The sequence below is a fragment of the Manis javanica genome, chromosome 2 (assembly GCF_040802235.1).
Source record: "Manis javanica isolate MJ-LG chromosome 2, MJ_LKY, whole genome shotgun sequence".
Classification (NCBI taxonomy): Eukaryota; Metazoa; Chordata; class Mammalia; order Pholidota; family Manidae; genus Manis; species Manis javanica.
Genome location: NC_133157.1, coordinates 7,373,534 through 7,398,650, shown reverse-complemented (window position 1 = coordinate 7,398,650; position 25,117 = coordinate 7,373,534). Strand labels below are relative to the sequence as shown.

At 57.2% G+C, this 25,117-nt stretch overlaps 3 protein-coding genes across 12 annotated transcripts in view; all 3 read right to left on the bottom strand.

The window, feature by feature from the left end:
• On the bottom strand, positions 1-8,960 carry PIP5KL1 (phosphatidylinositol-4-phosphate 5-kinase like 1). 8 transcript variants are annotated; one of them, XM_073224007.1, is made up of 12 exons: positions 8,028-8,960; positions 7,142-7,345; positions 5,892-5,942; positions 5,537-5,691; positions 5,139-5,263; positions 4,658-4,692; positions 4,513-4,568; positions 3,673-3,785; positions 3,226-3,379; positions 1,044-1,286; positions 530-763; positions 1-191 (listed from the first exon to the last, which is right to left on the bottom strand). In XM_073224007.1, exons 1-11 carry the CDS (start codon positions 8,199-8,201, stop codon positions 757-759), a joined length of 1,317 nt encoding a protein of 438 aa, XP_073080108.1. In that variant the 5' UTR covers positions 8,202-8,960; the 3' UTR covers positions 1-191; positions 530-756. The 8 variants fall into 8 exon arrangements, with proteins under 8 accessions (XP_073080108.1, XP_073080099.1, XP_073080090.1 ...); XM_073223998.1 differs by having other exon boundaries at positions 530-1,286; positions 8,028-8,392; positions 8,661-8,960; XM_073223989.1 differs by having other exon boundaries at positions 530-1,286.
• A 138-nt stretch (positions 8,961-9,098) lies between these two features.
• DPM2 (dolichyl-phosphate mannosyltransferase subunit 2, regulatory) lies at positions 9,099-13,522 on the bottom strand. 2 transcript variants are annotated; one of them, XM_017661689.3, is made up of 4 exons: positions 13,349-13,522; positions 12,981-13,070; positions 12,115-12,217; positions 9,099-11,298 (listed from the first exon to the last, which is right to left on the bottom strand). In XM_017661689.3, the coding sequence occupies exons 1-4, from the start codon at positions 13,505-13,507 to the stop codon at positions 11,240-11,242; spliced, it is 411 nt and encodes a 136-aa protein (XP_017517178.3). In that variant the 5' UTR covers positions 13,508-13,522; the 3' UTR covers positions 9,099-11,239. The 2 variants fall into 2 exon arrangements, with proteins under 2 accessions (XP_017517178.3, XP_036863992.2); XM_037008097.2 differs by lacking the exon at positions 12,981-13,070.
• A 1,690-nt stretch (positions 13,523-15,212) lies between these two features.
• The window catches only part of EEIG1 (estrogen-induced osteoclastogenesis regulator 1), a 33,819-nt gene continuing 23,914 nt past the window's right edge, over positions 15,213-25,117 (bottom strand). Inside the window, exons 4-12 of one of the 2 annotated variants that reach the window (XM_017661690.3) lie at positions 24,379-24,495; positions 22,675-22,721; positions 22,349-22,515; positions 20,195-20,299; positions 19,924-20,113; positions 19,383-19,504; positions 19,219-19,288; positions 18,801-18,871; positions 15,213-17,875 (exon numbers count right to left, since the gene is read on the bottom strand). In XM_017661690.3, coding sequence (XP_017517179.3) covers positions 17,844-17,875; positions 18,801-18,871; positions 19,219-19,288; positions 19,383-19,504; positions 19,924-20,113; positions 20,195-20,299; positions 22,349-22,515; positions 22,675-22,721; positions 24,379-24,495 — 921 coding nt within the window. In that variant the 3' untranslated portion in view covers positions 15,213-17,843. The remainder of the gene's footprint in view (positions 17,876-18,800; positions 18,872-19,218; positions 19,289-19,382; positions 19,505-19,923; positions 20,114-20,194; positions 20,300-22,348; positions 22,516-22,674; positions 22,722-24,378; positions 24,496-25,117) is intronic. The other variant, XM_017661691.3, reaches the window with a different exon arrangement.

Genomic DNA, 25,117 nt, shown 5'->3' with positions numbered 1-25,117 from the left:
GCTCAATACATATTTAATGAGTTAATGAGTTCCATTTTCGTCCTTTCCATTTTACAGATGAGACCATTGAAGCACAGAGAGCTTTAGCACCTTGCCTTGGTCACACAGCTAGGCCCCAGAGCAGCTCTAGAGGAAAGGTCCACTTAGGCATGGTGGGACTAGACCAGAGTCAGAGGCTGGGTTGGAGTTCCCTGGAGGAGGGAGAAGGAATGATCAGGGACTATGCAGGAACTTGGCTTCTCTGCTCCCAGGGATGTCTGTGTGGCCCTTGGTCTGACCACCAACCCGTGTCCCCATTTCACAGATAAGAAAAATGATTCCCAGAGGAGGGCAAAGTTTACTCAAGATCAGCAGTGGCCCCAACATAATGCCTCCCAGACTGCAGCCCTCCCATGCCCCACCTTCTCCCACATGTATCCCAAGAGGAGTGCAAGCAAGGGGGCCACCCAGAGGGAGGCCAGTGGATCTTGCTTGAACCAGGGGCAGCGGGTGGGGAGGGCTGGGTTTTCAGGCTGGCCTTGCCACTTACCTGTGCAAAAGCCCCTGAAAGTCTCTGGGCCTCAGCTCCCCCATCTGCATGGTAAGGGGACTGGACTGGAGCCTTGGGCCTCCCCACTTCCCCAGAGCGTGAGGACAGGACAGAGGGAGCTGGTGGGTAAGAACACAGGCTGAGTCCAAAAGGCATAGTTGAGTCCTGGTTCCAGCATTTATTGCTGAATGATCTTGCTCAGTCCCTTCACCCCCTGAGCCTCCATTTCATGGTCTGTAAAGAGAGAATAATAGCATTTTTTAGGATTAAATGAGCTAATATAGGGGATACTTGATACAATGCCAGGCACAGCATCTCCCGTGAAATGAGGCTGTGCTGTCATAGTTTTAGTTAGGGGATCTGCCCTCTGGAGGCCAACTGGGGGAACAGCAGGCGATGGGAGCCCGACCCGCCGCCCTGACCAGGCTGGACCCAGCGTTCCCGGCTGGCGCCCATGGTCCAGATGGGGAGAGCGCAGCCCGGCGCCTGTCACTCGGTGTGCGCCTCCACCCACTGGCAGAGGCGACGGGCGTAGCGAGCCGGGCTGACTGTGGAGAAGGTCCGGCCCGGGTAGCGCAGTGTCTTCCATAGGTGTTCCAGACGCTTGCGGAGCCCGTAGACCGTGGCGAGGTCCACGAGGCCCAGGAAATAACGTTGCTCTGGTCCGTCTAGAATGTGGAGCGCGTTGGGGGCGTCGGGCAGCAATCGGCGGTTCTGGGCTCCCGGCTCCTCCGGGCTCTGTACCCCTCGCACAGACCTGGGGGCCGACAGGAGGATGAGGCTACCGGCTTCCCCAGGGGGGCCCCAGGCAGTGGACCACGGAAGCGCGGCCCGGCGGCCCCTGCTCTTCCCTCATCAGCGTGCCAGGCCTGTGAAGTCAGATAAACTGGAACGCTGAGCAAAGTGTAGCGGACCGTCTAGGGGCTCACTACCCAATATATAATCGCTAGCCACCCGTGGCCACTGAGCACTTAAATGTGGCCAGTCCCAATTGTGATGCACTGTAAGTGCAAAATACATACTGAATTTCCAAGAAAGTATGTGAAGAAGAATGTAAAATATTTCATAAATGTTTATATTGGTTAGATGATGAAATGATAACATTTTGGATATATTGAATAAGTAAAATATACTATTAAAATTATTTTTACCTGTTTCTTTCTACCTTTTTTAAAGAAGCTCCTAGAAAATTAAAACTACAAGTGTGGCTTGCATTACAGTGCTATTGGGTAGTGCTGGTCCAGAGCATTTGGATCACACAGACCCTGGCTCTGCACTCACGTGCCATATCACTTTGCGTATCTCCTGAACTTCCGTTTAGGGCTGCCAACCCTGAAAGTTTCAGAGTGCCAGAGCTGAAAATTTGTTAACAGAGTCCAACCCAATTTGTAGATGGCATGTGGGATTTTTTTTTTTTGCCTCAAAATGTGTTTCAGATCTGAATACGCCTTTGGCTGGGCCCCCAGTCCAGCCAGAAGCAGGTTCAGTGCCCTCACTTTGCCCCCTGGGGACAGTGGGGAGGTGAGGGGGAACGCTGCTGAGGGGTTTTACTCCTGCCCTGCCAGGCATAGACCAATCAGAACCCAGTGTCCTGGGAGTCCCGGCAAGACACTGGTACCCTCTGCCCAGTCCGGGTTAACCTAGATGATGGAGAGGTGGGAAGCAGGGTCTGTGTTCTGAATGAGGGGCTGGGAACTGGCGGTGGGGTGCGCAGTGGGACCGGGACAGTGGCTATTTACTAGCCAGCACAGAAATATTTCAATATGAAAACAACCATTATATGCAAACTTGGGCTTACTGGCTAAATGACAGCTGTAATCTAAACACCAGCTGGGGATAGAGAGCAAGGGGCAAGCTGACCTGACTTGGACGGGCAGACTGGGAAGGTCCTGTGCCCCATGGCAGGAAATTTACCCTCTGGTCAGGATGTGTCCAGCCAGCCATGGGGTGCAGGGAGCCAATACCCTGGACTCTGCCCAAGCCTCACCCATCCCAAGATCTTCCTTCAAGGGGTGCGGATGGGAGGCGGGATGAAAGGATGTTACTGTTCACTTGTCTTGTCCATCCAGCGTATCAACGGGCTTCTTTCCCTGAAGTGCCTGTGTTAACCCTTATGTAATTCTGTTGCAGGGCCTTGGAGGACTGAAGTCCAAGTGACTAACCAAGAACCAGTGTGAATCTCAGATGCCACTCTACAACTTCATTTCCTTCTCCGAGCGCCCAGTTTTCACCTCTCTAAAAGGGAATGAGCCCACCCTAATGAGGTTCATGGTCAGCATGCAAGGAGTGACTGTTACTACTGCAGAGGGGAGGACGTGGTGATGGTGCCAAAGGAGATGACCTCAGGGTTCTAGAGGTGGAACAGGGTTAAGGGGCAAGAGCTCTTTCTTAGGCAAAAATTAAATAGGTTTGAAACCTTCAGTGGCTCCACATCCTCTTCTGGAAAATGGGCAGATTCTCCAAGTTAGCACGGAAGCCCTCGTCCAGCTGGATGTCACCTGTCTTTCCCTCTGTGGCCTACTTGTGCCCATCACCCCACCAGCCAGGCCTCCCTCTCCAGCCCTTCACACACACACACACACACACACACACCACTTGCCAGTCTTACAGCATTTGCCTGTGCTGCTCTCCTCACCACCTGACTTTCCCATAGCCCCTCAACCTCATTCTTGCTGTCGCCCCTCTCAGGGGCCCACCTGGCTGTGCGGAAGACGAGGCTGCTGCCTAGGCCCTTCTCGTCCTCATGGAGACGCTGGAAGGCCATCAGGAGGCTGTAGTCCAGCACGTTGAGCTCCCGGAGGAAGGTGGTATCCAGTTCCATCTGGCGGAGGAGCCAGCTCCGCTGGGGCCCTGTCGGAGCACCAGTGTCCCCAACTGAGCACTTGTCATGTGCCAGGTAAGGTACTGAGGGCCCCACATGCATCTGCCCCGGGAGGACAGGTGCTATTACTGTCCCATTTCACAGACGAGGAAGCTCATCTGTAATCTGCCCTGGTCACCTAGCTAGTAGATGTGGAGCCAGGATTTGCCTGACTCCAGAATCCAGGCTCTTAATGGCCCAAGCAGAGGGCAGTGCCAGGAACACCCCTCTAACTTCACCCTGAATGGAGGAAGAGCAGGCAGCGACTGCCCCCGGAGCTTACCCAGGTCGATGGTCTTGTCCTGGAAGTTGAGGTCCTTCAGCACCAGCACAAGGTGGCTGCCTTCAGGGGTCGGGTCCACCCACCGGCTCACCTCGCAGCCCTTGATGTCATACCTGGGTGTTGATGGTGAGGGGGACAGACACAGGATTCGGGTTTACACGGACATGAGACACACAGGGAACCTCACGAGGTAATAATAAGAAACAAGAGCTTCCACTGGGTGACTGTTCAAGAACTCGCACAACCCCGTTCCATTAACGTCCTCACGTTAGACAGGAAAGACGAAAAGAGGAAGAGTTCCTTTGACTCGCCGGAGACCACGCAGTACATAAAGGGCAGAGCAGGGACTCAAACCCAGGCCTTTGCCTATGCCTGCCCGTCAGCACTTTGCCATCCTGGGTTCGCAGGGAGGTCGGGGACACGGGGGTCCAACCCCACACAGCACCAGGAGGCATGAGGGAAGTGGGTGGCCCTGAGGGAGCACCAGAGACGGGCTCTGGGGCAGCGTTGGGAGGAGGCACAGAGGGCAACGTGCAGACAGAGGCCGCTCCCCGCAGAGCAGCTGTGAGTTTCTCATCTATAAAATGGCGATGATACCCACACTTCCCCTCAGAGTTGTTCTGGTAAAGAAGGTAATGAATACAAATGGCTCAGCACAGTGCCCAGTGCATACTGAGCACTCCTGAGATGCTGGTCGTGGGTACCACTGACTCCAACCCACCAGGAGATCTTGGGAACATCCCTTCTCCCCGGGCCTCAGCTTTGCCATCTACCTAGCGAGTGTGGGTGCTTCAGGTGGCACATTCCGGGTGGCGCCGGGCCCCTGTGAGGCCCACTCACCTCTCAGAGATGCGGCCGGTGGGATAGAAGACGCTCTGCATGATGATGAAGTATATCTGGGGACGCGAGTAGGGAGTGAGGGCGGCCAGGATCTCACGCTCCAGCCGCCCGCTCCGCCCGGGCCCCTCCCCTCGTCCTCACCCACCTTCTTTCCCCTGGCCACCTGCAGACTGTGCACTCCTGGAAGGGGAGAGGGCATCAGGTGAGGGGCCCCAAACTTGACAACCCCGGATCCACGCGGCCCCAGGCCCTCAGCCAGTCAGTCCCGACTCCATTCACCTCAAAGTCGAGCCGCAGAGGCGCCGGGTCCTCAGACATGGCCCCGCCCACATACCCTCTCCTAGAAATGTCCGATCCAAACCCCGCCCCTTTGGGCCCGTCCCAGATCTGGCTCCGCCCACCGGCCCCGTCATTCCCCCTAACTTTGCCGTCTAGGACCCGCCCCTCACCGAAGTCGGCCCGCAGCCAGACCAGCTGCTGTCCGGTTCCCTGAACCCGGCTTGAGCTTGGGTACCCCACATCCCCCACCCTGGGTACCCCACATCCCCCACCGTGGCCCCTCCCCTCCTTGTCTAACTTCTTCGCCCCTGTCTCCGCAGCAGGTCCCAGCCCCGCGCCCGCCGTACCCAGCAACCGCGCTAACAGCGAGTGCGGGTACCGCTGCAGGTGCTGCGTGTAGCGGGGCAGGTGGGCGAGCAGCGCCCGCACCTCCCGGCGCCGCTGGGTCTTCAGGAAGAAGCGCTGGTCGTGGCTGGGGGTGGGAGGCAGAAGTCACTGCCCACTCCGGGCTGGAGCGGCCCCCAGCAGGCCCCCTGACCCCGCCTGCCCACGTGTAGCTGTCTCCCAGGACCCAGGCTCGCGGCCTCCCCGCCGTCCGTTGCCTTCTGCCCTGGCCCTCAGTCTCTCCTCCATCTGGCCTCTATCTGGTCTCGACCCCCCCTAACTTGGCCATTCCGTTTCTCTTTCCAAACGTCCCACCTCCGACCCGAAAACCACTCCCACCCTTTCCCCACTGCCAGCTCACGACAGGAAGAAGCTGGCCTTGCTCTTGGATGTGCTGAGGAACTGCAAGAAGGGCCCGCCGGGGCCCAGCGCGGCCTGGTAGTCCTCCTCAGCTAGGCCCAGTGAGCGGCGCAGCCAGGCGAAGGCCGGCCCTGCCAGGGTGCCCAGCTCGAAGCCCTGCAGGAGAAGGAGAGCATTCCCAAGAGTGTCCAACGGGGGGGCCAGGGCTGTGTAATTGGCCCTAGTGTGGGAGGGCCAGGGTAGCCACACCCTTCCTGCAAGGCCTTCAGTCCCACTGCACCGAAGGGGAAACTGAGGAAGAAAAAGAACAAAGCCAGGTGCTCACCCCTCCCATGCAGCAGTCTGGGGCTTCATACCTCATGAACCTGGGTCAGGACCTCGGAGAAATCCTCCTCAGTGGGCGCCCCCTGCAGGAAGGGCAGAGAGGCTCAGGGCAAGTCTCAGCCCCACAATGCCAATCCCAAGATCTCCAAACATCCTGCACCTGGTTTTACCCCCTTCTCCTAAGGTGGTCCCTCCAGGAAAGAGAACAGCCCTGGGTGTGTCTGAGGGGCAGATGGGCTGCAGACCTTCCCAGGGTTGGAGGGAAGATGAGAGAGTGGCCTGAGGCAGTGCTGAGTGAGCCTCATCCACAGCTGGGTCCCCAGCACCAGGCTCTGAATTCGAGCCTGGCACATTTGTCCGAACACACAGCCAAGTGAACAGATGCCATCCCAGTGAAAGGGGATGGTCTTGAAGCCAAGCAACCTGCCTGACTCAGTCTGGGAAAGGCAAGATCAGAGAAGGCTTCCTGGCGGAGGTGCCCTCTAAACTGAAGTCTGAGAATAAAGGAGAGGAGGAGCAGGGTGCTTGTAGCAGTGGGAACAGCATTGGTCGCCACCAGGAAAGGAAGGAGGGCCCAAGGGGCTGATGTAAGGGAGGGATGGAGTGTGAACAAGGTTGGCAGTTGGCCCTTGGGCTTGAGCCAGTAGGATCCTGAAGCCATGTTGAGTTCTGGGGAGCTATGGAAGATTTCCAGCAGGGGATGAGATTTAGAGGACTTTCTTGGACTCCTACACTTTCTCTAGACCCCTAGGTCCCTGTGCCAGGACTTGGCCTGTGTGATTTGGTCACACCAAGCATACATATACTCACACACAAAGAACACACATGCTTATCTGGGCCTGTCCAGCTGCTGAGCTTGCAGTCGGTCCACCCTTTCTGCTGAGCCAGCCTGGCCCCAGCCTGAGCTCTGGGAGGATGGGCCCAGCTGGTGGGGTGGGGGTGGGGGTGGGGTCCCTTTTCAACAATACACCTGGCAGAGAGGGGAGGGCCTCAGAGACTAAGTACAGTTCTCCACCCACTAGGCAGATGGGGACACTGAGGTCATCTTGAGTCACACAGCAACCACCTGGGTCAGGGGCTCCTCGTCCCCAGTACACACCGGGCTTTCCAGTTTTCTGAACTCAGCCCACACCCCAGAATGTCCCTCTCTCCCTGCATCAAGCCCTGGACTTCCTCCCTTGATAGCCTCTGATCCCCAACCTGGCAGTATGAGCAGGAAGGGGAATCAGCCTCATCTCGCTGTTGGCACAGTGGAGGTACATGGGACAGACTGGCCACTCACCATGGGTGGGTGGTCCATGGAGACCTGGGTGGCAGACCACAGCCCTGCCTGCATCATACACGTCAGCTGGTGCAGCTCATGCCCGGGGCCAATCTCAAACAGGCCTAAGCGTGACTGCTTGTCTCGGAGACGCCAGAGGAGGCCACGGCGAACTGAGCTGGAGGTGGCTGCTCTGACTCCAGCCTCTGGGGAGGAGGCCAGAACCTGGCGGCAGGAAGCACAGAAACAATGAGCATGTGGCAGCAACTCGAAGGGAAAAACTTGAGTTTGAGTCCACCTCCACTACTTGTGACCCCTCCTTTCATTTCTCTCTGCCTCAGTTTCCTCAACTATAAAACAGGGATAATGCTGGATACCTCTCTCTGGGTGTTGTGATGGGCCACACAGTGCCTGGCATGCAGTCAGCACCCAGAATAGGCTGATGGTTATTATCGTCAGTAGGCAGAGCATGCCTTTGGCAGCCAAATCTGACCCAAGATTGTCTCTCACCAGCTGTGTGACCTTAGGTAAGTCACCTAAACTCTTTGCACCTCATTTTCTCATCTGTAAAATAAGAACTGCAACTCCTTCCTGGTAGGTGTTAACTGTTACTGTTGAGTCTGAGCTCTGTGCACAGGGGCCCTTGAGAGTAGGAGCTGTGATGCTGGGATTCGGTATCTGTTCCACTCATCTATGCTGAAAGTTCCTCCAGGCCGGCGCAGAGGTCCCACGAAGCTGAGCTCATAGCAGCTGACCCACTAGTAGTGGGCACCCATAAGGTGCACAGCACAGCAGAGCTTGACCTCCTAACAGCCCCGTGGAGGAGATTTTTCTATCATCTCCATTTTCCCGATGAGAAAGCTGAGGAAGTTCTCAGGGGATGCCCGCCAGAATCTCCTGTTCATACCTGCAGCCCCATGTGGGGCGTGTCCTGGTCCCCGTCCAGTGCCGGACCCTCCTGAGCTTGGACGGGTGTGTGTCTGGGGAGAAGCAGCCCGGCTCCTGTTCCCCAACCCTTCCCTCTCCTGTCCTCCCTAGGGTCCGCACCTACCTCTCGGAGCCCAGGGATCGGTGCGGCCATCGCCCCCGCAGCAGCTTCCCGGGCTCTGGCCGCTTCCCCCGCCGCCCGGCTGCGGGACCCGGGCTCCGCCCCTGCCTCTGGGCCGACCAATCGCGTGGCGCCGGCCACGACTGCACCCAATCCGCGCGGGGGCGCCGGCGATCTCCTGCGGGCCCCGCCCCCGAGGCTGCAGCATCCCTAGGACCACGGTTCTGGGCGGGGCGGGGCCGCCGCGAGTTTGTTAGGGCTTCGCGAAGTAAAGAGGGCCCCCCCGTTTCCCTTCCTGAGGTGAGGCAGTGGGTCTAGGGGCCGCTTGGGGAGGCGGGAACCTATATCCAATCCCGCCCACCAACTCTGACGTGAAATTCCCACCGACTGTCTCAGGGAGGAAACTAAGGTCCAGAGAGAGAAGTGACTACCTCCAGGTCACACAGGAAGTCAGGAGCATGCATTCATTCAACACATACTTTGAACACTCACCATGGGCCAAGAGCAGTGCTAGACCCTGGCGATTTAATGGTGAGAGGAAGGAACACAGCTGTCAGTGTAATCTTTTAAAAGCATAAATCAGATGATGTCACTCTCATGTTATAGCCTCCAGTGGCTTCCCACGACGCTGGAACAAAATCCAAACCTCTCATCGCGGCCCCAGGCCCATCTGCCCATTCGCTAGCCCATCTCAAGCTACTCTCCCTATACCCAATGCACAGCCAGAGGGGCTCCCGCTGGTCCTTAGCCACCAAACTCTTCCACACCTGGGGCTCTTTCAGGTGCTGCTTGTTCCCTCTGCTTGAAATCCTTTTCTCCAGACTTCACTTGCCTTATTTCTTCTTGTCCCCTTGCCCGATTATGTGTCCCCTCCTCTCATTCTTTTATCATATCACCTTGTTTTTATTTTCATCACACTGAACACTGTCAGAGGTTGTCTTGTTCATTTATTCCATCTCCTGATAGAACGGGAATGCCAGGAGGGCAGGAAATGCCAGGCTCATTTCTTGGTTCAATGCCTGACACAAACCGTTGTTTCACAAGTAACACGTAGGACCAATGTGAGTAGGATGTGTAAGGGGCCCTGGTGAGTCCCAGGAATGCAGGGCCAGCATGGCGAGGAGACAGCAAGCCGGCATGCAGGTCCGGTACAGGCCATGGGAGGGAGAGGGTGGGGACAGAAGCCTTACAAGTGTGTGTGAGGAAGACGCTCAGGTGTTTTTTAAAAGGCCACTGATTGTCTTGCATAGTCAGATTGGAAGTTGGAAGGGGCCAGAGTGGGCAGGGGGAAAGCCTTCTGATTTAGGATGGAGGATGGCAGCTTGGGATCAGCAAAGTGACTTATAGTGAGGGGAGGGGAGAAAAAAGGGAGAATTCACAGGCTTTGGAGTGGCATGGAAGAGGAGTGGGAGACAGCCAAGTTCAATGATGTCGGCCAGGCTTCTGGCAGGGGTCAGGGGCACAGGATGATGCAGTCACGAGAGCGGGCAGGGCATGCGGGAAGAGCCAGATTTGGCCCGGGGGGAGGGGGGCAGTTGACAATTCAGATGACAGACATTTGAGGTGCCACATTACATCTGATGGGGCTGTCAGGTGGGCAGCTGATGCATGTGTAATATATCCGGGATCAAGAGAGCTGGGGGGAGGCAAACCTAGGTAAGGATGAGGTCACTCAGGAAAAGGTCACCTCGCCAGGTGGGGTGAAGCCTGTGGAGTCCTGAGTCACTGGTGTCACTGGTGGTCTGGGCAGGTGCAGCCCTCCTGGACTGCTGCGAAGCACAACAGTGAGGAAATGCGGCAGCAGCAGTGGGCACCCCTACAGCTGTGAAGTGCGGAATCTGGGGCACATTCATGAAACTCTGGGAGGGCCCCGGTGGGAGGCAGGGGCTGTTCTCCGGACAGGGGGATGAGCAGACATAGGAGGCCCCTGCTAGACAGCAGGGCAAAATGACAGAACCCAAAGCCCAGGGGGCAGCTCTGCCTGGACTGGGGGGCGGGGAGAGGGTGGGACAGGTGAGGGCAGGGCAGCTGTGCCTACTGTTGGCCTCTGCTCCGAGGGAGTCTCATGCCAGTCACCCTGAATGGAGAGCCAGCTGCTGAGGGCCATGGTGGGGTTGCTGGGGGACCAGAGCTGGGGCCTGTGTCAGATTAGTTAGCCTGAGCACAGGGGGGTGCAGCTGGGCTCTGGCTCAGCAGGAGCCCTCACTGCTTAGGGTCATGCTAAGCTGAGCAGCTGGGTACAAGAGAGGGGCGATGGGCTGGGTACAGAGGGTCCCTAAAATACTAGTGCCTGCAAGTTGGGCTGGCACAGGGAAGGGTGGTGACCAATGTGGTGTCTGGCACACTGGCATACCACTGACTCCCCAGCCATAAGCCGCCCCAGGCCAGAACCACCTCTGTCCCTGCCCCTGCCCCTGCTTTATTCCTTGGCCAGCACAGGGATGATCCAGGAGGTACAGGAGGCACCTGAGACCAATGCAGAGGCCAGTTCCCAGCCCCTCTCTAGCTTCCCAGCAGCACAGCTTCAGGCATGGCCGCCCTCATGTGCCCTGAAGCTTAGCATTAGTCCCAGGGCCTGTCACTGCTCCCTGTAGGCCTCCCAGGTCCAGAAGTCCTTGTGGGGCCTGGGGCCATGTCAGACCTGGGAAGCGACCTTTGTGGAGGGGCAGGACATGTGAGGAGAGGTCATGTGATGCCTCAGAACCTGCCAAGTCCAACATCAGCACATGCGACAGGAGGGAAACTGAGGCAAGAAGGCAGAACCCAGAGGAAAAAGTGGTGAGTCTGGAGGTGAGGTGGGAAGAACCAGGATCTTTCAGGCCCTGAGCCAGGAGGGGGTGAGAGTGAGACTTCCAGGTATTTCTCCCTTGGCGGCTGGAAGGCTGGACACGGGGGGAGGAGGGGCTCTGGTCAGTGGGGAGTGAGTCCTAAACAGTTCCATCCCTCGAGGGTGTCTGCAGGGCAGCCAAGCTTGAGGGGGCCGCAATGCCTGGATGGGTCCTGAGGGGCCCCCAGGCCCTGCCCCAGAGGGAGGCAGAGGAGGGGCTGGCAGCCTCATTCCTGCCAGGCCTTCACTGAACCTTTTTGGTCACTTTCTGGTTCCTCAGCATCACGTAGGTGATAAATAATCCTGAAATACACAGACCAGAAAGGCCAGGTAAGACCCAGGCTCAGGACTGCCAGGAGGCCAGAGCAGAGCACAGCACGGCACAACAACCCACCCACAGGGCCACGCACCTATCCAACCACCCTCCAGGCCATGGTCATCTCCCTAGCCATTCATCAAGCCACATGTCCATCCATTCATTCAACAACAATACCAATGGAGCGCCTACCACAAGCAACCTGCTACATTTAGTGTTTCAGATCCTATGGAGAACAAGATCCACCCCATTATCCAACTACTCACCCCGTCAACCACCTGTCCACCTACCTACCCACTCATCCACCTGCCTACTCACCATCCATTGTCCACCCACCCATCATCCAGTCATCCAACTGGTGACTCATCCAAACCACTTTCTCCTGAGCACCAACTCAGTGCCACAGTGTGTGCCAGTTGGTGGGGACATAATAATGAAGACACAGTCCCCATCCCAGGAAGCCCACACACTAAACCATGGGAGACAGAGATGCAGAAATCATGAGCCAGGGTGACAAGCTGGTGAGAGGTGACTGAGCTGTGAGCATAGTCGTGGTGACGGGGGAGGGAGAAGGAAAAAGGGAGATATCCTATAAGGGTCCAACAAGCCTGAGGTTTTAGGAAGAAGACGGGTACCGACTTGCAGCCCTAAAGGATGAACAGTAAAACGCCAGGGGTAAGCGGGGGCAAGAAGCCTCAGGCAGATACACAGCAAGTACCAAAGTATAGAAGTATGTTCAGGGGCAGGAGAGGGTCATGAGGTCCCCCAAATACCTGCCCAAAATTGATGGAATGATGACTTACCCACAAACAGGAGCAGCAGGAGGCCAGTGGCCAGTGGAATGGCTACAGCATAGGCTCGAGGCAGGAAATACTTATGGATGACATGCTGGCTGTCAATGAAGGGCTGGTATCGAGAACAGAGCTCTGGTGAGCATTCCTCACATTGCCTAGCCCCCTGAGCCCAAACATCTACCTCCTCCATCTCAGAGGCCAACCCCAAAGCACCAGGCCAGTGCTTGCTTTTCTTTAACATGCTGGCATTTCAGATGCCTTGGTTTGTTTCCTTCATTTCTTTCTTTAATAGTTGGTCACCTGCCTAGTGTGTGCCTTAAGTTGGTGCTGGGGATCTGACAGTGAACGGAAGACAAGTGACTTGCCCTAAGGTACTCACACCCTAGCAAAAGGAATCCTTGAGTGATTCCCAAACTGGGCTCCCAGGTCATCTTTAAACATTTTCCTGAAAGATAGCAAGTTCTGCAAGATTTACCTTCCAAACACACTGCATTTCTTAAGCAATAACAAATTCTCCCACAAGAAAGAAAAAAAACCCAAAAAATCCACGGACACGCCTCATGCCCAGGACCCAGCAGGCAAAGAGAAGGGCTGGAACACACATCAAAGGCAAAGCCAAACTGGAACTGGGCTTCGTCACGGTGTAGCGGTTAAGGATGTGACCTGGGGCCTGCCCCTTCTTCCCGAACCTCAGCTTCCTCATCCATAAAATGGGACACCACTAGCACCTTCCTCATAGTGCTGTTCTGGAGATTTCATAACAGAAAGCAGGTGCCCGGTACACAGCAGCTGTTTAAATGATGTTAAGGGTTGGTTTCACGATACAGGGGTGGGAGGGAGGCGAGATGAGGGCGGGAAAGGGGGAGCACACATACCAGGAGAATCACCCAGACGGTGTAGTAGGTAAAGATGATCAAGCTAACGGAGACGAGGCCGAGTCCCACCACCTGGTCCGTCCCCGTGGCCTAGAGAAATGGGACAGCTCACTTGTCGTTTAGGGGCACTACTGGAGGTGTGGCGCAGCAGCTTGATTACGCTCTAAGCTTCCCATTTACTCAACAGACATACACAGGGCTGGTCAGGTATCCATTTCCAGGCTGGGAGAGTGCCGAGCCTCGGGGTTTTCATTCGTACAATGGGCCGGCGGGAGAGCAATCCCAGTTGCGAGGGTCTAAGCCCTAGCTCCTGAGCAGACCCCTTCCCGCAGCTGTCCCCAACCCCCAGGACCCGGCCTCAAACTCACCATTTCGGGGGCTTCAAAGCAGAAAGCCACGTCCAGTTCCGGATCCGGGCCTTTCTGGCCTTGGGTCGCGGAGCACGCCGGGAGCCGTAGTCTATCAGTAAGCACGGCCTCCCCTTTGCCTGTCGGGAAACGTAGTTGCTCCACGGCATTGTGGGACATGTGGTCCCCGAATCTCCCTAGGACCGAGTTGGGAACCCGAAGCCAGAGAGGGATGGGGTTGAGGGGCTTCAATCTTCATTTTCATGTGAAGATGGGGCTCAGAGAGAAACGAGGACTTTCAGGAAATCCCAATTAGAGTTAGATGAAGCGGAGACCGGAACCCGGGGGACCTACTTTCTCGTCCAGAGGCCAGAACTTGGCTGTTGAGGGGAGGGGTGCAGAGAAGTTCACTGCCCGAACTGGACTGGGAGGAGGGCCTGACGGAGCCCCCAGCGTTGGGGAGGATTTCGACTAGCTGGGACGGGAGCGTCCCCTTATCATGGCCTAGATTCCCAGTGACCCTTTGGGTGTCCCCTCTTCACTACAGGGATGAGGCCAGGGTGACCCTCCCATCACCGCCGATAGGTGTCTGGATTGGCTGTGTGCACAGGTCCCTCCCGGTCCAGAACACTATCTTCCCACAGCTCACGGGGCTGGCTGCTCCTCACCCATCAGGTCTCACTGGGCTGCCTCATCCTAGATAAGCTAGGTAAGCAGGGGTTCCCTCCCCGGTGCTCCACAGCCCGAAGAGTCTCCCTGATGTCACTTGTCATCGAGTTTTAATTAGCTGATTTACATGTGGATCTGGCCCATTTGCTGTGAGCTCCCTGAGAGTGGGGTCTGTGGTCACTGCTGTATCCCCAGTGCCCAGAACGGGGTTGGCCCACAATAGGAGCTTTGAGTCAACCAACCAGCTTTAAGATTTGGTGATCCTAAGCTTTTTTAGATCCTGGAATGCTAGAGAGCATCTGGAGACTCCAGGCCTCCTGGGTCCTGTGGAAGCCTGCTCCCAGCACTGTATGGGGAGGGGAAGTATGCAGAGATGCCATCTGAAGCTGGTATGGCTTGCTCCTGTTGGCAGCGCCTGTATCCCTGGGTCGCCTGAGCCCGTCTCTATGGGGACTGCACTCCCAAAGTTGATAAGAGTAACCCTTTTTGGCCTACAGCACAATTCTTTCCCTCTCTGTCTCAAGACAGACTTTGAGCTCAGCTAGTAGACTTCTCCCTCCCTCCAAAGGTGTGCTGTGGAGAACAGAAGAGACTGAGAATCATCCTGCGGGGTGTAAAGGGGCTGTTGAGTGAGGCACCAGCCCTGAGAAGCGGTGGGGGTGCTGCCTGCTGCAGTAGGGACCAGGCCTCATAGCTTGGTGCCTTCTCATCCAGAGCCTCTTCTGAGCTGATTAAAGGTCCAGGCTGACTTGCCTTTTCCAGAGCTTGGCTAACCAATGGGCTTCTATTTAATGTGACAGAGCGGGCAGGGAGGGAGGGGCTTGGGCTTTGGACAAGTTGGGAGCATGCTGGGCACCTTCCATGTCAGGCTGTCACCCACCTTCTCATTTGATCCACAACCCCATTTACAGCTGAAGAAACTGAGGAGCAGACATTTGCCCTCAGACTGACTGCTGTGGAGGTCCATAACACAGTGGTTAGAACTTGGGCTCTAAGGTCATAAATGTCCTAGGTGTGAGACTAGCAAGAACTGTCTGTCCTTCTAGGCCTCAGTTTCCTCCCCAGGTATCGGCAATAATACATGTGATAGTATTTGGGGCTGCAGCCAGGGCTTGAGAACCCCACCCGCAGAACGTGCTTACACCTCTGGATTCCTTCTGATTCTTTGACCCCAAAGTCAAGGTGATAAAACAAAAAACAACGTGCCACAACAAACAAAAACTGCAACATTTAATTTTTTCCCCCAAACCAAGACACTGACACTAGGCTGATTTCCCCTCACAATGTTATTTTCTACAATAGAAGCTGGAACAGAGATACAAACACAGCCCACTGAATTGGAGGGGTGGGGATGAGGGGGCAACATTCTGTTAGAAAGGAGGGGAATTAAACAAAAAAAAGACCTCTCCCCATCCCCCTGGAGAGGAAAACATTCTCCATTCTAGCAGATCGTGCCATGTGACAAGTTTGTGGGGTGACAGGAAACAAAATAACCTAAAAATATTGTAGACCTTTTCTTTAAATTTCCTAGTAAAAACGTTAAACTGTCTTTCAAGAAGATTCCAAACTGGCATTGCATAGACCAATTCCTTTCCAAAAATACCTCTAATATATTCTTTCTATCTCTATATATAGAATTTTAAATCCAAGAGCTGTGGGCACCTAATGGGAATTCACTGAGCTTGGGACCAGAGGGCCAAAGAAAGGGCTCCCCGTGAGGTTGAGGCCAGGGCTCCAGGCCTCTGGCTCCAGCGTAATTTGGTTGTGGCCAAATTCTCAGTCCCATTACCTTACCCCAGGGCGTAGTGTGGGAGGATGTGGCAGGCTCTGTCTCTTTCTGAGGTGACAGTCAAGCTCAGACCTCGCCTTGGGTGGGGCTGAGGTTCCTGGTTTGGGGGAGTCTCCCCAACAGCAGCAGAGCCAGTTGTTTTATGCCTGAAGCCCCAGAACTTAGAATCAGACCCCGAGTACACCCCGAATGTACCTGCGCCCTGGGCTGAGGTCGTGCAGACACAGAAGGAAAGGAGAGCACTCTCCCATTTTCTGGGCGTCACTTCATCTGGGGACAGTGCGACCAGCTCCCTTTTAAAGTGCCAGGTGTTTGCAGGGCAGGAAGGGACCCACAGAGCTGACCAGAACCTTCTCCAGCCAGAACAAATGCTCTGTCCTGCCTCAGCAGGCACCTTCTCACATTCATTTTCAAAAAGAGGTGATTAAAAACAACAAATCCTAGAAACGCTCTGGTCCCAATGCCAGAAGGTTCCAAGACAAAGATTCCAAGTCTCACCAGCTGGAGCAGAAGGCAAGGACCCCTCCCAGCCTGGGGAGGACACCCTCACTCCTACCCACACCCCTACCAGAAAGAAAACCAGTATCCTGGCCCCCAGTCAGATCCCCAGCCCGACTGAGACCCGGCCAGCGGGGCGGGTAGGAACAGAACTACCTCCCCTCACCTGGGGGAGGAGAAAATGCCAAAATGTGAATTCAATAAAAAGGAAGGAAGGAGGAATCGGAAATTAAAAGAAAAGAAAAAAGGTACAGGGTTGTAAACCCCAGCCTGCCGGGTTTATACAAAATGAATGAAATTTAAGAGTGGCAAGGGATCTGTTCAGACTGGCTGCCAGCCAGAACCCACCTTCAAGCAAGTAAGGAAGATGGGGCGGGGGGAAAGTGCTGAGAGTAGAGGCTTTACTGAGGGGCAGGGGCCGGGGGTGGGCAGGGCCAGACTGCTCCCCACCAGGAAACCCTGTGAAAGGACCCCACCTTGCCCACATCCAGAGAGGGGCATGCTCTCAGAGGAGGGCTGGGGCTCTTCTGGCCAGGAAGCCAGCTCCAGGCCGGTCCAGTCACAGCCTACCTGCCCCTCCAGCACTGACCCTGGGCCAGCAGACCCTGAGGAGAGAGAGGGGGCTTTGCTTGCCAAGCCCAGCCCATGAGGCCCTCACCTCCAAGGGCTTGGAAGACACCTTCCCTGGCTACCTACGAGAAACCAGCTGCTCAAGACCCAGCCCTGGGCAGAGGCGAACCACTGTGGACGCACAGACCTTCCTCAGGGTGGGTCTCAGGCCTGAGCTGGAGCTAACAGGAGGGAGGAGAGAGGCAGTGCCACGTTCCAGTCGGGCTGCAAGAGCCGGGAACCGACTGCACAGCAGGCAGCACCCAGCACTCCTGGGAAGGGCTCAAGGAAGGGCAGGTGAGGGCCGAGGGCTGTGCTGGACAAGCATGTGCAAAGAGCAGGCTGCCAGGGCAGCAGGAGAACATTCGCTGGGGGAGGGGGTCTTAATGTGGAGTGTGGGTGGGTCTGAGGTCTTGGCTCCAGGAGGAGGCCGCCAGCGGGTCCCCCAGGACACAGAGAAGGGACAGCTGAAGCACTAAGCAGTCAGAGCCACATGGCAGGACGCTGGGGTGGACTGGCCACCCCAGGGTCTGGCTGAGCCAGTGCTCCTGGATAGGGCGGGGACATAGGGCAAGAGGCCCCTCAGCCACAGCACCCCCATGCATATGTTCGCCGAGAGGCCAGGTGGTCTCCAGCAGGGCAGTCCTGGCCATCAGTCTTGTCCATCTGCTTCATGGGCCCGTGTGTCCTGCCCCATAGTGGTTCAGAGGAAAATATTCACAGTGGTACCCAGGGCCTGGCAGGCCAAGAGGGTCCTGGCATGGATGGGAGGGCAATGGAATGATGCTGTGGGGCAGGAGTGGGGCTGGAACACATGGAGGAGGCACAGATGAGATGCGGTGCGGATGGTGACCCAAAGGAGAAGGTCCCTTGCGGAATGACACGGGTCTCGACACCCACGATGGCAGGGCCCTTCTCCAGCCTGGACACCCACTCCTCAATGGCTTTCAATCACGACTGGCTCGTAGACCCCAGAGGAGACCCTGTGGGGGAGAGACAGGTCAGCCCCACCTTCCTGATGCCCCTCTGGGCTAGGCCCGTGGAAGCGCTTCACAAGAAAGCATTGTTAACTGGCTCTGTTTAGCAGAGGGGGACTCGGGGGTCCAGAGAGACTAAGCCACTTGCCCAGGAAAACACAGACGGTAAGTAATGGAATCTGTGGGAGAGCAAAGCTGGCACAGGCTGTGTCCAAGCTCTTCCTGGGCACCAGTGGCTTACACAATGGTACTATTGGTAATACTACACCCCTCCCACTTGACAGAAGAAGAAACTGAGGCTCAGAGGGATTACAAGCCTTGTCAGAGGGCGCAGTAGGACAGCAAAATGGAAGGCCAGGCTGACCCTAGTGTAGTGGACGTTTGGGGCTCAACATGCAGGTCTGCTGAGACTCTGTTGCTGATTTAATTGGTTTTCCATCCCCTGAACCCCAGTTTCATCATCTTCAGAAGGGGCTAGGGAGGGGGTGTTCACAGACCATCAAGCAAGCGACCTCCATGTTCTTGTTCCCCCTCAACCAGGACAGCCCAGGAGGCCACTGGGGGAAGACACTTGCAATTTTGAGCCTTAGCCAGAAGGGGTCAGCAGAGCAGCACCCGAGGGCAGTTCCCCGGCCCCGGGCGACCAGCCAGTCTCCTGCTCCAGCCCTGGATGGTGAATGGCGCGTTCCCACCCTGCTCACAGGGACGCAGGGAAAATCCTTCAGCACGACCCCGGACACGGGAAGCTCTTCCACTCACACACGCGCGCACTCATCCATTCAGTGAGCCAGGCACAGTAAACGCTCTAAATAAACGACTGTGAGAGCACTCTGTGAACCACAGAGTTCAAGCCGACGTCTGACCCTACCACCTCCCCTGTGCGAACCGCATGCGGGCAGAAATCGGGGCTGCTCCCTCTGTGTCCCAGTACCTTGCTCAGTGCTTGGTCCATAGTGGTGCTCAATAAATATTTGTTCAATGAATAAACCAGTCATCATCATCCTTTTTAGGGGTTCCCAGGTCCAGGAGGAAGGGAAGGGAAAGTAGGGTCCAAAGTAAGGATGTATTAAGCCCCTGCTGTGTGCCGAGCTCTGTGCCAGGCATATTCCAAGGTTACCCTTGGAACCCTCAGAACCCCCCCCAGGGCATGGCCCCAGGATTCCAGCTGAGGTGGTAAGGCCCACACCACGTGATTGGGGGAAACCAGTTCAGAGAAGTGACTGGCCCAACACCACACTGTGGTGAGAAGCACCGGCACTCAAAGCCATGTCAGTGGGCTGCAGAGACCTTGCTCCCACCACCATGCTCCACAGCCACCCTCACCACCCACCCTGCACCCTCGCCCGTACCTGTTGGCCAGCTGGACGCCACTCAGCGTGGCAGAGCCGTCACGGCTCACAAACAGCCGGAGGTTGCTGTCTGTGGGGACACCGGGGAGAGGGGAGGCTGAGTGGGCTGAGGGCAGCTGGAGAGCCCCATTGCCCCCCGACTCCCCCAGCGCCAAGAAGCTCACCCTCAGTGTTGCTGCCATCGGTAAAGTCCTGGCTCTGCATGATCTTCTCCACAATGTCATCTGCATCGATCCGTGTGTCATCCACCCAGGTCGGGTGGCTCTCCACCGAGTCCTTCTTCCGCCTGGGGTGGGGCAGGGCAGGCACAATGGGCTCAGTGAGGACAACGGTGGACACCTACCAACTCAAGGAGCCACAGGTGTACGTGGGCACTTGCCCCCAGCTGTGTTCACTTACCCTAACCTTCCCGTACCTCCCCAGTGCAGGGGCCAGTGCCTGCTTTACGGATGAGGACGCGAAGGCTCACAGACAGAGGCCACACAGTGCAGGAGCAGGGCCCGAGGCACTGGGCCGCAGAGAACCCGCCAGCTAAGCATGTGCGTGCCAGGCACACACCAGTTGCCCTTCGTGAGCGCCAACTGGCTGAATCGGTACCAGCCCTGAGGTGGGGAGCTGCTGTCCCTACGTCACAGGTAAAGCAGCAGAGGCTCAGGGGGCCCCCACAGGGGTCCGTCCTCCCAAGCGCTGAGCAGTGAGACTCACCGGAACGAGCGGTCGGACAGGTGTGGAGGCCGGGGGGGCCGCGGCGGCTTCTCGGGGGGCCGGTGCTCAGTGCCCTCGGGGCCCTCCACAGCCATGCTGAGGCCGCCCGAAGCGCTGCTGCTGGAAGACGTGTTGCGGCGGTGAGTCAGGTCCGAGAGGCTGGAGGAGCGCGAGTGTTCCGTGCTGTGGCCTGGTGGGTGGCAGCGGGGCTTCGTTACAGGGTGACCGGGAAGGCGGGAGGCCAAGGGCATGGGGCCGGGCGGGCACTGACCGGAGATTCTGGACTGCTGGCTGGCATAGCTAGAGTTGCGGGAGTGGCCAGAGTGGAACACCTCCTCGGGGCTGGACAGGTTCTGGTCGGGCTCCTCAGGCACCCCTGGAAAGCAGGGAGGGGTGGCGGTTATCAGCAGTGCCCACCCATGCCCTCCAGGCTGTCCTCTCGCTGATCCGGGTGGGGCTGCATTATGTATTTCCGTTTTACAGACTGAAAAGCTGAGGTTCAGAAGGGCAGCAATCTGCCTGGAGCCACAGTTCCCCGTTTGAACCCAGGGCTGTTCCCTCCACAAACCTCTGTCAGGAGCTCTCTGCATGGGGTGCCCTGAGTGGCTGCTGTAACTAGGAGATAGGGCGTCACAGGCCAGTGGCAAGAATGTCAAACAAAAAGTGACCCACAGCAGAGCACAACTGTGGTGAGTGGCGCAGAGCAGGGAGAGGGCATATGGTGGGTCTGACCCAGTCTGGGAACAGGGAGGGCTTCTCTGAGGTGGTGGCCCTAATTGACCTTCTGGAGGGAGCAAGCCAGAGAAGGCAGCAGGGAAAGGGCCTTCCAGGCAGAGGGAACACCATAAGCAAGGGCCCTGAGGCTTGAATGGGCTTGGGTCAGCATAGCCGGAGCCAAGCAAACACAGGTGGAGCAGAGTTGCCCACATGCCCTGTCCCACCAGTCACCCATAAGCCCGATTTTCAAACAAACTTCCCAGCACTGCCCAGCAGGAGGCATATGGGAGCCAGGCAGGATTCACCCAAAGCTCCGTGCGAATAGATGGGCCTGTCTGGTCAACACAGGAAGTGAAGACTCATCTCCCCCAGCCCCTCTTCAGGGATGGGCACACCCAGGGCACAGGCTGGACCCCTGGCTTGTGTCTACATCCAAAGCCAAATGGCTTTTGAAGTCCTCAACAGGTTCTTTGCATACAGGGGGTGGAGAAGGGCAGAAAACCTGGTACAGCAGCAGGTGGGGGCTCAAACCCCACCCTCCTGGGAGAGGTACCTCTTCTACTTGCATAAAAAGCACTATCTGGGTCTGGGTGGTCTGGTCCTCCAAACTCACCTCTGGGGACCCCTAACCTGAAGCAGGAGAGAACAGTGGTGCTGGGAAGTCCTTGACTTTGCACGCAGGTGCCAGGCTGAGGACCCCCAGCTTTCTGCTCTGGGCCTCGGCGGGCTGGGTCTGCAGGAGAGCAGGCCCTTGAGGCCAGAGGGCTCCGCACTGCTCCGGGCCCCCAGGGGCAGACTCACCCAGCACACATCTGCTGAGCCGCCCTACGCCCTGTGCCCTCCCTAATTGCTCTTATGGCACAAATTAGGGCCCTCAACTGCCGCCCTGCGTGCTAATCAGCTTGGGGCGGTCTGCCTCCCAGCTGAGCTCACCCCCAGGGGGATGCAGGGCCCAAGGCTCATACTTAGGGGGCCTGCTTCGTCCCCAGCCGCACTAGATGAGGGGGCCCTCCTCTCCCGGTAGCAGCTCCTCCTCTTGATTGCCGTGCTGGCCCCTCAGGATCCCGGCTCATTTGCTTTTTCACATTATTAGGAATAATGATAACTTAAAAACACAGTGCTGGAAAACAGTTCGTACTATATCCCAGGCAAGGCCGTAATGTTTGTTCAACTAATTCCCAAAGCTACCTGGGTGTGGTTTCTACTGCTAATCACACTATACAGACAAGGACACAGAGACCTGAAGAGGCAAGGTGGCCAGTCAAGGTCACACAGCAAATAGGAGCTCACAGCACACCCCTGCCAAGAACAGGTGCCCACACCCCAGACGCAGCTCAAATGACACCTGTGCAGCTCCCAGCTGCTCCCACAGATGTCCACAGGACCCCACAGCTCTGTTGCACCTGTAGGTGGACATGTATTTGGCTTATTTATTGCCTGATTTGACATTCATCTCTCCTGCTGGACTGAGAGGGTCACAAGGCCAGGGACACCATGTCAGTCTGTCCGGGGCACTGCTGTGATCCTGGGGGCCAAGCACAGCACTGGGCACACAAGAGGGGCTCAGATGTCTGCCTAATGGAAGCACAGAAAGAAGTAAACACCACCTCTTCTCAGCAAGCATCTCCCTTGGGACTTGGGGACACCATTGGGGTAAAAGCCCTCACGGCCATGGAGATGGCTGGAGAGGGCATATGGGGAATGGTACCTGAGCTGAGGATGGTGGGCCGGGCCTTGGGGGGCCGGGACCCCGTCAGGGAGTTGGTGCTGCTGTGGCCGCTGTGGCCACTGTTGCTGGTCCCTCCACCCTTACACGTCAGCTGCAGGGAGGAATCCTGGCCAGGGATGGAGATGGACTTGGCAGTGGATGGCGGCCTTGGGAGGACAGATAGGGGTGTGACTGGGGTGCCCCACCCTTGGGGTCAAAGACAGGGGAGACCAGAGCCGGGAAGAGTCCCTGAGCCCCCTCCCCCCCAGTGCCCAGGATGGGGAGCCCTGCGATGTCCCCCACAGGCAGCACGCAGCAGCACTCACGTCTTGAAGCAGGGATCTCCGGAGAGCAGGAACATCCCGATGGTGACCTGTGTGAAAGGGGGAGAAATCAGCCAGGCCATATCCACCCCCAGCCCAGGCACCCGGCCTCCCTGCAGCTGCCCTGCTCTGGCCTCCGACAGGCTTGGACTCTGGTCCTGTCTCTGACCCCTGCTGGCCTGATGAAGCCACTGAACCTCACTGAGCCCATTTCCTCCAGTGGATGAACTGATGCTAACACCTGCCTTGTGGGCAATGGAGAGGATGTAGTGGGAGGAGGCCGTGCTCGGCTCGGCCCGGCCAGAGCAAGCAAGCAGCGAGTCAGCCGCTGTTGTTCCAGAACTGCCATGAGATGGTGAGCCCCTGAAGGGAAGGGGCCACCTGGCCACTCTCTGGCCTCCATGCCTGCTCCCAGGGCAGGCAGGAGGCAGGCTCACGAAGCCCACCCAGCCCAACATGAACAGGGTGGGGATGGGGCGCTCACAGAGTCCAATACAGAGGACAGGGGCTTGGTGGAAGTTTACTGAGTAAAATAAAGCAAGAAGCCATCAGAAACTTCACATCCACTGGGCAGATTTTGGCAATGGACTAAACAAAGCAAGGTTTGGGTCTCTAAATCTTGGCTGAGATGGAGTGACAGGCAGAAGGTGATGGGGTGCTCAGATCCCAGGGCCACCACCAACAAAAATGGAGGCCATTGAGTTGAGGCTTTTTGAATGGAATATTTTATTTGGCTATGATGGCGGCCTACAAAGTAGGTGACAGCCCCAGGCTACAGACAAAGGAATGGGGATTCAGACCCAGACTCAGGGAAATGACTGCACAAGGCCCCGGGGGCAGGATGTGAGCCCCTTCTGCCTGAAGGTGCACCAGGCGAGACTGAAAGGCACCCACAACTAGCCCAGCCTGGGCCTTCTGGGTGCCTCCACGTCCCTCTGCGCAGGGCCCAGGAGGCCCTGAAGCCGCTACCCACCACCTAGTCCTGGCTCTGCTCCAGGCACAACACACTCCTGCTGGGTCAGCTCACAGGGGTGCGGGCAGGACAAGACTGATTCCTCAGCCAGGTGGAAGGGTGTGGAGATGAAGAGAGGTGTGCAGACTGGCAGCAGATGCCAAGAGGTAAAGAGGCACTGCCTGGGGTGAGTGAGCTGCCCGGCCACCAGAGGCCTGCATGTGGCTGGGCCCTCAGAGCAGCCACCCTCGGTCTGCCTGGTCGAGGGACGGCAGGTTCTCCTGCCCACTGATGCTGCCTTGTGTCATGTGGGCAACAGTGCAGCTGAGCCTCAGAGTCAAAAGGCTGGTGGTCAAGTGCCATCTTTACCTGTGAGCCCAGGCAAATGATCCAACCTCTGTGCCTCAACAAACCCCTGTGCAGCACTGGGGCCAGTAACAGAAAGAATGCCCTTGGGGCTGTTGTCAGGAATCATGAGGTAAGAGGCAGCGAGCACTCAGCAAAGCTGAGCTCACCAGACCCTGAAAGAGGCTGTTGGGGTCCTCCCATGACCCCCTGATTATGCTGAGAAATACACCAGTGGCTGAGCCAGGCCTGTGGTGATGGTTTCCTAATCCCAGGGCCATGACGTCCCAAAGTCACTCACTGCGTGTCTGGGGTGAGAACCCGTACTTTCAAAACGTGCCAGGGTCCTTGCGGAGGAGACATTCGCCCTGCCCCTCGGCAGGAGGGGGCTGGAGGCAGCACGCCCGTACCTTGAGGATGGAGTTGTCCTGCCGCGTGTTCTTTGTGTCATATCCCTCCAGCAGGCAGCAGCGTACCGTGGAGCCCGAGCCTGCAAACTCGGCCAGGTTCAAGTCGGCAAAGCCCAGCTGGGAGGGACGGAGGAGAGTGTGGGAAGCTGCAGGGAACTGGGCTCAGGGTGGCAGCACAAGGGTTAACTTGGCAAGGGGGGGTGGGGCAGGGGCAGGGGCAGGGCCAGGCAGCAGAGCCCCTGGATCTCCACACAGCCCAGACTGCATGTTGCGTAACTAGCACCCAAGGACAGAGGCCCGAGCTCCCATCCCTGAGCTGCACAAAGCGCCCTTTGTGCCTCATCCCAGAGTGCACCAGGGCAGAGCCTGAGATGAAAGGACATTGTTGTTGTGACACAGACGCATTGTTCCCTGGGAAACAAGGCTGTGCTGTGGGAGCTGTGAGGCCAGCGGTGGGGGGAGGGAAGGCCGTGGGAACTGGGTGTTGGGGTGGGTGGCGGGCACTCCGCAGGGTGGGCAGGAGCCCCTTGTGGAGGCTGGAGTGAAGGGCTCATGGGAGCTCTTGGCTGTTCCTGGGGTACAGAGAGGAGCAAGGGGTGGGGAGGGAAATGGGAGAAAATGTGAAAACAGGGCATAGGGGCTCCAAAAGTCTCTCAGGTAGAAGCCAAGTCTGCCAGACCTGGAGGGGAAACTAAGGCAAAGGTGGAGGGGTGCCGTGATCAGGCACTTGGGGGACAAC

Bases quoted from the DNA above. Each gene is read 5' to 3' on its own strand.
- DPM2 (XM_017661689.3), bottom strand. From the start codon at position 13,507: ATGTCCCACAATGCCGTGGAGCAACTACGTTTCCCGACAGGCAAAGGG. The intron at 13,071-13,348 runs GTGAGTTTGAGG...CCATTTCTCTAG, and splicing joins GCTTTGAAGCCCCCGAAATG to GCCACGGGGACGGACCAGGT. The intron at 12,218-12,980 runs GTATGTGTGCTC...TCTCGATACCAG, and splicing joins CCGTCTGGGTGATTCTCCTG to CCCTTCATTGACAGCCAGCA.
- PIP5KL1 (XM_073223989.1), bottom strand. From the start codon at position 8,201: ATGGCCGCACCGATCCCTGGGCTCCGAGAGGTAGGTGCGGACCCTAGG. The intron at 3,786-4,512 runs GTGAGTGGGCCT...ATCAACACCCAG, and splicing joins ACCGGCCGCATCTCTGAGAG to GTATGACATCAAGGGCTGCG. The intron at 1,287-3,225 runs GTGGGCCCCTGA...GTCGGCCCCCAG, and splicing joins CTCGTCTTCCGCACAGCCAG to GTCTGTGCGAGGGGTACAGA.